General features: G+C 41.2%; 1 protein-coding gene and 1 long non-coding RNA gene across 4 annotated transcripts in view; one reads left to right on the top strand and one right to left on the bottom strand.

Annotated features, from left to right (window-relative positions):
- Positions 1–11,420, top strand: part of RAD50 (RAD50 double strand break repair protein) — an 82,399-nt gene extending 70,979 nt beyond the window's left edge. For all 3 annotated transcript variants that reach the window (XM_086704428.1, XM_086704413.1, XM_086704421.1), the window contains 4 exons: positions 6,428–6,513; positions 7,019–7,161; positions 9,402–9,535; positions 10,845–11,420. In XM_086704428.1, the coding sequence (XP_086560554.1) occupies positions 6,428–6,513; positions 7,019–7,161; positions 9,402–9,535; positions 10,845–11,031 (550 nt within the window). In that variant the 3' untranslated portion in view covers positions 11,032–11,420. The remainder of the gene's footprint in view (positions 1–6,427; positions 6,514–7,018; positions 7,162–9,401; positions 9,536–10,844) is intronic.
- The window catches only part of LOC147584476 (uncharacterized), a 39,552-nt gene continuing 36,222 nt past the window's right edge, over positions 8,727–12,056 (bottom strand). Inside the window, exon 2 of the long non-coding RNA XR_015250329.1 lies at positions 8,727–10,949. This is a non-coding gene — a long non-coding RNA (uncharacterized LOC147584476). The remainder of the gene's footprint in view (positions 10,950–12,056) is intronic.

Here is a 12,056-nt window from a genome sequence, read left to right as displayed (position 1 = left end):
ATTGTAGGGTTTGTTCTGTTTTATAGCTTTTCCCTCTAGATCCTGTATCATTTTGTTAGATTTCTTGGTAGGTATTTCATAGTTTTTATTACCATTGTGAATAGGATCTTCTTTTCTATTATGCTTCCTATTGGATTTTGCTTACTACATAATAATACTAATATTTTTTTATGTTTATTTCTGACCACCTTGTTAGTCTTAGTAGTTTTTCAGTTGATTTTTTAGATTTTCCCTTTTTTTTTTTTTTTTTTTTAAGTTTATTTATTTTGAGAGAGAAAGGGTGCAAGCACAGTAGGGGCAGAAAGGAAAAGAAAATCCCAAGCAGGCTCAGTACTGTCAGTGTAGAGCCCAACTCTGGGCTCAAATTCACAAACCAGGAGATCATGCATGACCTGAGCTGAAATCAAGAGTTAGACACTTAACAAACTGAGCCACCCAGCCACCCCTCATTTTTTAGATTTTCTAAGTGCACAGTTATATCACCCACAGAAACAGTAACAAGTTTTCCCCCCTCATTTATGCATTTCTTTTTATTGTCTTACTGAATTGCTAGGGATCTCTAGGACATTATTGGAGAGTAGCCATAAGAGGCATCTTTTTGTTGTTCTTTGGAAGTACTCCTTTATATATATTTTAAATGTTTATTTTTGATAGAGAGCAAGCAGGGGAGGGGCAAAGAGAGGGGGACAGAGAATCTGAAGCAGTCTCTGCGCTGACAGCAAGAGCCATGAGATCGTGACCTGAACCGAAGTCAGATGCTCAACAGACTGAGCCACCCACGTGCCCTGCCATGACTTATCTTAAATTATTTTTCCTGTTGTACAAGTCTTACTTGGGATAAATGCTACTTGGTCATGATACCACTGATACCATGATACTACTTGGTCTTTTTAATACTTTACTACTAAATTTGACTTTATGTAGAATGTTTATATCTGTATTTATAAGCAAAATAGGCCTGTACTTTTTTTCCTTTTTTTTCTTCTATCTTTCCTTGGTGTGTAATACTTTATATACTTGGGAGCTAACATTTACTCATAAAACTATCTGAGCCTGGTGGCTTTAAAGATGGCATTTTGACTGCCTTTTTAATTTTAATTATGATATTCAAGGGCTGTTAACATCCTAACCAATTTTCTCTAATTGGGACCAAGTTACTAATTTCATCAAACCTCAGGGTTTTTTTAGTGTTACCAAGAAATAATTGGCATACATCACTGTGTAAGTTTAAGATGTACACCCTGATGGTTTGATTTACATAATACTGTGAAATGTTTACCACAGTGGGTTTAGCTAACATCCATTGTCTCATACAGGTACAATAAAAAGAAAGGGGGAGAAAATTCTTCTTGTGATGACAACTGTTTGGATCTCCTTCCTTAACATCTGTCTTCTGTATCATATGGTAGTGTTAGTTGTGGTCATCATGGTGTACCTTTCATACTTAGTACTTACCTATAACTGGAAATTTGTACTTTTTTTTTTTTTTTTTTTTTAAGAGAGCATGCCTAGCAGGGGAGGGGCAGAGGGAGAGAGAGAATCTCTAGTGGGCTCCACCCCCAGCAGGACCTGACAGGGGACTTGATCTCACAACTGTGAGATGATGACCTGAGCCAAAATCAAGAGTTGGACGCTTAACCAACTGAGCCACCCAGACACCCCAAGGAAATTTGTATCTTTTGACCATCTTCCTCCCAATTCTCCCTCCTCCCACTTTTCACATCTGGTGACCACAAATCTGATCCCTTTTTCTGTGAATTTGGTGTTTTTGTGTAGATCCCACATATAAGTGAGATCATATAGTGTTCTCTTTCTCTGACTTAATTTTTGGTTTTTTTGTGGTTTTTTTTGTTTTTTTTTCAACGTTTATTTATTTTTGGGAGAGAGAGAGACAGAGCATGAACGGGAGAGGGGCAGAGAGAGAGGGAGACTCAGAATCGGAAACAGGCTCCAGGCTCTGAGCCATCAGCCCAGAGCCTGACGCGGGGCTCGAACTCACAGACCGCGAGATCGTGACCTGGCTGAAGTCGGACGCTTAACCGACTGTGCCACTCAGGCGCCCCACTCTGACTTAATTTTATTTATCATATCTTCAAGGACCATCCATATGTCCTGAGTGGTAGGATTTCCTTATTTTTTTAATGGCTGAGTAATAATCCATTGAATATATATAATATACACCACACATCTTCATCCATCCATCCATCCACAGGCACATAGGTTGTTTCTGTGTCATGGCTATTGTAAATAATGCTGTGGGGGTGCCTGGGTGGTTCATTTGGTTAAGTATCCAGCTTGATTTCAGCTCAGGTCATGATTTCATATATGTGAGATCCAGCTCTGCATCAGGCTCTGTGCTGGCAGCGTGGAGCCTATTTGGGATTCTCTCTCTCTTCTCTCTCTGTTCCTCCCCTGTTCGTGAGCACCTGCACACCTTCTCCCTATCTTAAAATAAACATTACTTTAAAAAATGTTGCTTTGCATAAGAGACTCTTAAAAACTGAGAACAAACTGAGGGTTGATGGGGGGTGGGAGGGTGGGGAGGGTAGGTGATGGGCATTGAAGAAGGCATCTTTTGGGATGAGCACTGGGTGTTGTATGGAAACTAATTTGACAATAAATTTCATATTAAAAACATGTTGCTTTGAACATGGGGATGCAGATAATCTCTTTGACATAGTGTTTTCATCTCCTGTGGATGTGGACATTGCTAGATCCTATGGAAATTCTATTTTTAATTTTTTTAGGAACCTTCATAATGTTTACCATAATGGCTGCACCTGCTTATAGTCCTACCATCAGTGGACAAGGGTTCCTTTTTCTCCAAATCCATGCTAGCATTTAATTGGCTGTTTGTGTTATGGGTAAGGCCTCTTCTGGTCAACAATAAGCTATTAGTGGTTGGGTTTTGGGAGGAGGGGGGTCAAAAGTTATCCATGGATTTTGTGTGGCAGTTTGGCGCCCCTAACCTCTGTGTTGTTCAAGGGTCACCTTTTTTTTTTTTCTTTTTTTTTCTTTTTTTGCTATTGAATTATAGGAGTTCTGTATGGATTTTGGATATTAACCCCTATCAGATACAGGGTTTGCCAGTATTTTGCCCATTTTGTAGGTTGTCTTTTCATTTTATTGATGATTTCTTTAGCCATTCTATAATTTCCAAAACATCACATCAAAGAACTCACTTCCTATGTTTTCCTCTAGGAGTTTCATTTAGGTCTTATACTTAAATGAAAATCTTTACTCCATTTTGAAAAGTTAATTGTTTTTTAATTTTTTAATTTATTTTTGAGAGAGAGCGAGCGAGCAGTTGGGGGAGGAGCAGAGAGAAGGAAACACAAGATTTGAAGCAGGCTTCAGGCTCTGAGCTGTCAGCACAGAGCCTGACAGGGGGCTCAAACTCACGAACCATGAGATCATGACCTGAGCCTAAGTTGGAAGCTTAACCAACTGAGTCCCCTGGCGCCCCTTGAATCAGTTTTTGAGTGGTGTAACACAGGAGTCCAGTTTCATTCTTTTCCATGTTAATACCCAGTGATCCCAGCACTATTGGAAGAGACTTGCCTTCTCCATTGAGTATTCTTGGCTCCCTTGGCAAATTTTAGTTGAGTGTTTATGCTTGGGTTTGTTTCTGGGCTCAGGATTCTGTTCTTTTGATCTGTTTGTCTATTTTTATGGCGATAATGTTTTGAAGACTGTAGCTTGAAATCAAAGTGTGATGCCTCTTGCTTTTTGTTCATCTTTCCAGGATTTCTTTGGCTATTCAAGAGTCTTCTGTGGGTCTATATAAATTTTAGGAGTGTTTTCTCTATTTTTGTAAAATATTCTATTGAAATTTCTATAGGGATTATGCTCAATTTATAGATGGCTTTTGGTAGTATTGGTATTTTAACAATACTGATTCTTCCAATCAGTGAACATGGAATATTTTTCCATTTATTTGTGTCTTCTTCTATTTCTTGTATCAGTGTCTTAGAGTTTTCAGAGTAGAGATCTTTCATCTCCTTGGTTAGATTTATTCCTAATGACTTAATTGGTTTTGATGCTGTTGTAAGTGGGATCAATTTCTGTTTCAGAAAATTTATTATTACAGTATCAGTTTTCTTAATGGTAAAACAGAGATAACCAAAGCTAACTCCCAGTATTTTTGTAAGGATTAAATGACCTATGATTGTTTACCATAATTTTTTTTTATTTCTTTTTTAATGTTTATTTTTGAGGGGGTGGGGGAAGGGCAGAGAGAGAGGGAGACACAGAATCTGAACCAGGCTCCAGGCTCTGAGTTGTCAGCACAGAGCCCAACGTGGGGCTCAAACTCATGAGCCATGAGAGCATGACCTGAGCTGAGGTTGGACCCTTAACTGAGCCACCTGGGGAGCCCCTGTTTACCATAATTTTGCTTCACGTAAGGTAAATGTTCTTTAGTAGTAACCACTAATATCACTGTTATCCGTCAAGTGGGTTGAATGTCGTTTACCTTAATCATCCCCTGCTATTGCACAGTGGGGCTATAAACTTCATACTGGAGAGAGATGATACAAAGCTAAGCTAATGATGGCCTAGTCAACAGCAGTAGGCATCAACTTGGTGTGATACACCCCTTGGTGAGTCTAGATTTCCTTCAGGACTTGAGCTGCTTGCAGTGCTGTTTCTTAGCGGACCCTACACAGGCCAGGATGCGCCACCTCTGTCGTACAAGGAGTCCATGGCGGAGGCTGTGTGCACCTTGGACACCCCTGCCCCACCTGGAGCTGGCTGTCCACCTTGGGAAAGCTGACTAAGGTTATGAAAGATCTTTCGGTTGAATGGAAAAATGACCTTTTTAAAAATTTATATGAAAAATCAGGATTGTAATGTGTAAAGAGCTATGGATTACATGATTGGTTCCAAGAACATTCTCGAGGGGTTTTATTGTTTGTTTGACAAATACTTAGGTTTTGCTCAGTCCTTTTGAAAGGAGTGTAAAATGTCAGGCCGAGACAGATGTATAAAGTAGAAAATGGAGACGTGCTGCATTCTCATCAACAAGCACAATATGGTTTTTTCCAGTCTTTATTACTTCAAAATCCTTCATCTGATATTTAAAATGTATTTATGTTGAGTCATTTCTCTCTCTCTTGCTGGTGAACCAAAGATCATGAAATGATTCTGCAGAGGTAGTAGCATTACGTTCAGTTTCTTTTTTTGTATATATCAGATAAGAGGCTTGCAAATGGAAGTAAGTCCGCCTCACATCCTCTGTATGGTCATGGCCATGATGTTTGCCTTTTTGTCACTGATGCAACATTTATTAGTTCAAAAAACCTTTTCCAAAGAACCTGAGGGCTTTTTGGTGAAAGGTGACTATAGTAAGAACAAAGTTATTAACAGTCTACTTTTCTTTCTACAAACATTGCTTTGCCTCTTTTTAGTATTTAGAAAGTACTAGTTTTGTTTTTTTTTTTTTAATTTTTTTTTTTTTTCAACGTTTATTTATTTTTGGGACAGAGAGAGACAGAGCATGAACGGGGGAGGGGCAGAGAGAGAGGGAGACACAGAATCGGAAACAGGCTCCAGGCTCTGAGGAGCCTGACGTGGGGCTCGAACTCACGGACCGCGAGATCGTGACCTGGCTGAAGTCGGACACTTAACCGACTGCGCCACCCAGGCGCCCCTAGAAAGTACTAGTTTTTTAAGTGTTGTGGGGTGGGGGTGGGGAGCCTGACAGGCCAAATGGAAATGAATGCACATATTTGGAGTTAGAATTTCTTAATCCTCAACTAGGAAGGGAAAATAAAAGTTTTGAGGTTCACCTCAGTTTAAGCCTCTAAGTCGCTCTCTCTGAACCATACTTTCTGGTTGGTAAAATTCTCACAGATCTGAGGCATTAAAGCACCTTAAGAGGCTCACTTTCTGCAAAACCTGAAAAGTAACAGAAGAGAAAAACGGCAGCAGTTCCAGACTTGCGTATATGTCCCCAAAGACTAGGGGACCCCTGTACAACTCGCCTGCTGTCTTTAACTCCCTGCCATCCATTTAGTCAGCAGGTCTTCCTGTAACTGGTAGGCTACAGTGGCTATAATCCTTCCAGTAAGCCCAAGAAAAAGTCTACCAAAATTTCTGAAATTTTCAGAGAATGTCAATATTTGAGAGTATTTGTCCTGTCAGAGAGAGTGAAAATGGAAAAAGGTAAGGACTCTGGAGCACTGGGCACATCCCTGGCTGTATTCATTTGTAACTAAGCAGCAGTGTTTTTGTTCTGTTTATTTTTTCTCGCTCTTACTGTATTCTCCTTTTATCATTGGAAGTAATTCGTTATTTCAGGAGATTATTATGATACTTATGGTATATACATTATGTATTCATATACTTTTAATATATACTATTACATGTAATTAGTGTTATCATTATACTATTTTTCCTTTTAAGTATCAGTGGCTTCTTTTTCTAGAGCAATCATGAAATTTCACAGTATGAAAATGGAAGAAATCAACAAAATTATTCGTGACCTTTGGCGAAGTACCTATCGTGGACAAGGTAATTTACATGGTTTATCACGGATCTTTTCCAAAGCCCCGTCCCTGGCTTTTTGCACATATTATCTCTCATCATGCCAGTATTACCTCCTGGACCCCTTTGTGAACATCTCTTAAGAGATTTTCTAAGAATTCTTATCTTGACAATATCTTGTAACAAGGAAAGAAAATGCAGTTTTCTATTCCAAACCCTGACGAGACTTACATATTTGGCTATGGTACATATTATATTTAACTGATGACCTAATAGATTCTGTTGAAGTGTAGATAGGGATAAGCTGAAATGTGATAAGAAGAAAACCAGCAGGAGGAAATTCTTTTAATAGGGGAACTAAGCAAGGCAGAGCAGAGACTGAGGGTTGAGACATCTGGGTTGCTTCTTCCTCATGAACCCTCTCAGCCACTTTTAATGGTAATGTCACGTTGCTTCTTAGGCTTACTTGATATTTGCAGATGACAAAAGGCTACAGAATATAGGTTGCTCTGAAATCTTCTTTTTGTGTCAGATATTGAATACATAGAAATTCGGTCTGATGCCGATGAAAATGTATCAGCCTCTGATAAAAGGCGGAATTATAACTACCGAGTGGTGATGCTGAAGGGAGACACAGCCTTGGATATGCGAGGACGATGCAGTGCTGGACAGAAGGCAGGTATCAAGCCCCTAGGAAGCCCACAGATAACTGACAGAAACTAGTGTCTGTGCAGTGAAAGCACCCAGAGCTGCTGGAGAATATGGTGAGAAGACCCTCACAGCACTCCTTGTTGCCACATAAAGTTAGCCAGACTCAGCTACCCATTACCCTCTTCCAGTTTTAACGAGCATTTCCTGCAACATTAGATAATCTTTCAGGAGAAGGGTCTGAGAAGTCCTCACGTGATCAGCCTAACGGAGAACCATTCATTGCTTCATAACTCTCCTTATGAGAATAAAGTTACTTGTGTTATCAATTGTAAGACATACCTCTGTTTTATGTGCCACCAAGAAAGAAAGAATGCAGTTTTAACTGCAAGAATGCATCCTGATTTCAGAGCAGTCAGAAGTGGAGGAGGGGCGTTCACCAAACCACATCCCAGGTTGAGCCACATGAGGCATTAAAATAACTAAGTCTCATTGAAAAGCAGCCCCATCACAGGACTGCGTCCCTGCTCCCACCTAGCCTTTGGACCTGCAGACCCTCTAAAAGAAGGGTTCTTGCCAGGAGCACCTGGCTGGCTCAGTCAGAAAAGCATCTGACTTTTGATCTTGGGGTTTGAGCCCCATGTTGGATGTAGAGATTACTTTAGAACAATGTTAAGAGAAGCGTCTGTTAGACCAGAGGCCTTGACACCCAGAGCTGCCCCTGCATCCCTTCTCCCCGCACTGCCTAGACTCAGCTGCTGGGTCAGGCCATCTGGCTCTAGATGAGGCTCTGAGAGGACAGCCTGTGTTGTTGGATAGGGAGCACAGAGCAAATCAGAGGAATAAAGCTTTAAGGAATCAGGAAAATTGGACCTTCATCCTTGGGGAACAAGGCTGGGTCCTTTCACTGCACATAGGTTTATAACCAAGATGTCATGGATGCTTGAGCTTACTCTTTTTAGATTAGAAGCAGATTATATGGGATAAAAATTCCAGACCCCTGATTTTCTTTAAAAAATCTTAAAATTCTAGAAAAGGGTGCTCACATTATATAAAGTATTTTCATAAATAGTTTTCTATTTTTGCTTGAAGACAATCCTGTGTATATGTATTTTTTGTCAGCCCAGCTGATACCAATTTAAGGCATATGCAGATTATTATCTTAATCATAGTCTGCAAAAATGACAACTTTGTGATCTATAACCAGTATTCCTACTTGCTTTGGTGGTTTTCAGTGGTTATTATGAATAAGAAAATACAGAGTTTGTAACATGTCCCTTTGTATTGAAAATGCTTTGAAAATTATTTTCTAAACAAAGTAGATTTCCTATAGATACTCTAACTTATAAAAATTAGCAGTAATTGCTTCCTTGGTGTTGGGTTGGGGGAGAAGACAAAAACTTTGGTAAAGGTTGGCCAGGAACATCATTTAGACTCTTAATATGTAGGGTTGCAGGTGGGGGCTGTATTAGCGTTCAAATACAGGAAGGAAGTGTCTTCCCCAAAGGGCCAAGCTATGATCCTGGCTTCTGCAGTCTTCTAGCCTTCCCTGGACATCAAAGAGAAGCTGTAAAATGATCTGAAATCACAACTCACTCACTGATGCTCCTTTATTCATAGATTCAAGGGGAGGGGATATGGACAGCTCATGCAAAAGTAGTGGATACTCTGTTATTCTTAATTCTGTGTCCTTTGTGCCCTCAGATGGCTTCAGCTGGGGCTGAGGGTTTTAGTATTAGGTTTCTACTAACTGGGAAAGTGCCTCAGTTTCAGTTCCTTGGATGTCCTATAGTTTAGCTTAAATAAAACCGTACTTCTGTACTCCTGATACACTGACCCGGGAATATTCTTTCTGTCTTGGTTCCCTCAGAATTATAAACACAGACATTTAAGTGTAGGTTAGAACACAATACCTGATGCCCCTCTGGGACCCCAGAACATACAGATTTAAAAGTAACTCGGAAAAAGAGTGGGTGAGAGGTTGTTAATCTTATAGTGTTAACTCAAATGATTAGTTACAGATAAACTAATGCAGATGACAGGCTGAGATACAACATACCTGATGGTTCACTTTCTGGAAGGGTTTAAGAGTCTGGTCACAGGGCCAGGCTCTCCCAAGTAAAAGAGCAACAATTCACCTAAAGTCACTGTCCCGATGACATTGCTCCCTTCCCTCATGAAGACATTGGGCCAGGTGTGCATGCTTTCCTAATGTGAATGAGAAAGAGGTCTGTGTGGTACAGCTCAGCTCTGGTGCTTTCTTCCAGGTATTAGCCTCACTCATCATTCGTCTGGCCCTGGCTGAAACATTCTGCTTGAACTGTGGCATCCTTGCCCTGGATGAGCCAACAACAAATCTTGACAGAGAAAATATTGAATCTCTTGCACATGCTCTCGTTGAGTAAGTATCTCAAATTTGGGGGCAGGCTATGATAGTAATATATATTACACTTATAAAGTAACGTAGAGTTCTGTGGTGAAAACCTCTGCATGTGTCTTCCTTGGGAAAGCTAGTTGGTGTCAGACGTTAGGCTTTACCTTTGATAGTAATTCTTCAGATGCTTAAAAAGAACTAGGCGGTGAACAGCAGCCCCAGACACATCCTGCAATCTCCCCAGGTATGCTGAAGGGTTTCCTGGCTTGGTTTGCTTTCTCTGTAAACCCACCAGAGGTGCCCACAGGTCATGTAGAGGAGTTAGCATGCCCTGCTTAAAACATTTCTAGATGCTAATAGTGGATTTTAGCCCATCTCCCCAGTTTTATGAGGAATGACAGCTCCTATTCAAAAAGTATAATAGTGGTTATGTAGAATCTAGAAAGTAAAATTGCACACAGCTTTTGCCACATTCAAGTGTGGTGGGTGCAGACCCCAGGAATGGGCAGCCCCTCCTGTGCTGGCAGAGGAAACCCACTTTTCCCAAACTAAAGAAGCTATTTTGGGTACTCTGGCTCAAGATAGATTCTTTCTGGCAGAGACACTAGCAGGAATGGGGCACCTTTCTCAGCCACCTCTCAGTCGTCCTGCATGACCAGCACATAAGGGCTAATACTTTTCAAAGCTCAGTGCATTCAGCCACGGGTAAGCGATAAACAAATGGTTAGTTAAAAAGTCTGATTTCAGTCTCATAGCTAGTTACCTCAGCATATAATGAGCAAAAATGTTCCCAGTACACCCACTCAGGCCTCTTGTGTGTCATACTAATGATGCATCTAGTGACTGGTGGTGGCAGAATTCTAAGTAGACCCAGCTCCTAAGAAGGCAGCTGGGCTTGCATATGTAATTTCCCTTGCCTGTAGTTGGTTTTTTTTTTTTTTTTCTTCCAGAGATAATTAGTAACAGGTCAGGAAAACCCCAGACAAAGGAATAAGTAAGACTCCTAAAGTTGAGCAGCTCAGATATTAAGGAAAATTTAGTAAAACATTTCTGCCTGTTTTAATAAGAACAACTTTGTGTTCTGGAAGAAACTAGATCATGTATTTTCATCAGTCCCTGAGTCAGACCTAGAGGAAGAGTCACTCCATCACCCTCACTGTCTGGATCAGACATGGGACTCCTACCTGGCTGGGCTGAAGGTCTGGGTCCAGCTCCCCCTCTCCAGTTTCCTCCAGGGTTGTCCTGTGTCTGACAAGGTTCTCAGTGTCTTTTTCATATAAAGGAGAGGATTATTTATGCTCTTCAGTAATAAAAGGTTCTCAATATATTGTTTCAGGATAATAAAGAGTCGCTCGCAGCAGCGTAACTTCCAGCTTCTGGTAATCACTCACGATGAGGATTTTGTGGAGCTCTTAGGGCGTTCTAAATATGTGGAGAAATTCTACAGGATTAAGAAGAACATTGATCAGTGCTCAGAGATTGTGACATGTAGTGTTAGCTCTCTAGGTTCTTATGTTCATTAAAAATAGTCAAGATTTTGGGGCGCCTGGGTGGCTTAGTCTGCTAAGTGTCCGACTTCAGCTCAGGTCATGATCTCAACAGTTCGTGAGTTCGAGCCCCAAGTCGGGCTCTGTGCCGACAGCTCAGAGCCTGGAGCCTGCTTCTGATTCTGTGTCTCCCTCTCTGTCTCTCTGCCCCTCCCCGACTCATCCTCACTCACACTCTCTCGCTCTCAAAAATAGAAACATTAAAATTTTTAGTCAAGATTTTGCCTTAGAAGCAAGTCCTCAGGCAGCTGTTTATTTCTGGTTTCAACTAAGTCAGTGCAAAAATCTGTCCTTTCAGAGGAGCTTTGTGTCTAGGATTTTGAATGTCTGAGAGGTTCTACCATCATTAAAATTGTTTCTCATGACATTTGGACTGATTTCCTGAACTTCATCCTCCTCCAGGCAGCCTCTGTCAAGCCTGGGGGTTCAGTAGCAGCACAGTTGGACTCAGCTACTCTGTTTCCCTTCCCAGCACAAATGAATGATTCCTGGTACTACCAGAAGCTGTTACCTTTCACTTCAAAGCACTGTTAAGAAGTAGGTTTTCGGGGCGCCTGGGTGGCGCAGTCGGTTGAGCGTCCGACTTCAGCCAGGTCACGATCTCACGGTCCGTGAGTTCGAGCCCCGCGTCGGGCTCTGGGCTGATGGCTCAGAGCCTGGAGCCTGTTTCCGATTCTGTGTCTCCCTCTCTCTCTGCCCCTCCCCCGTTCATGCTCTGTCTCTCTCTGTCCCAAAAATAAATAAATGTTGAAAAAAAAATTAAAAAAAAAAAAAAAAAGGTTTTCACTGCCTTGATAATTAATGATTTGGGCATTTAAAAAAAGTGTTGGGGCACCTGGGTGGCTTAGTTGGTTAAGTGTCCGACTTCGGCTCAGGTTATCATCTCTTGGTTGGTGAGTTCGAACCCCCCATCAGACACGCTGCTATCAGCGCAGAGCCTGCTTCAGATCCTCTATCCCCCTCTCTCCCTCCCCCTCCCCTACTCTCTCTCAAAAATAAAC

Source organism: Puma concolor, chromosome A1, assembly GCF_028749965.1.
Source record: "Puma concolor isolate L17-30 chromosome A1, mPumCon1.1.hap2, whole genome shotgun sequence".
In the NCBI taxonomy this organism is placed as follows: Eukaryota; Metazoa; Chordata; class Mammalia; order Carnivora; family Felidae; genus Puma; species Puma concolor.
The sequence above is the reverse complement of the archived record's forward strand: the minus strand, read 5'-3'. Positions and strand labels throughout refer to the sequence as shown.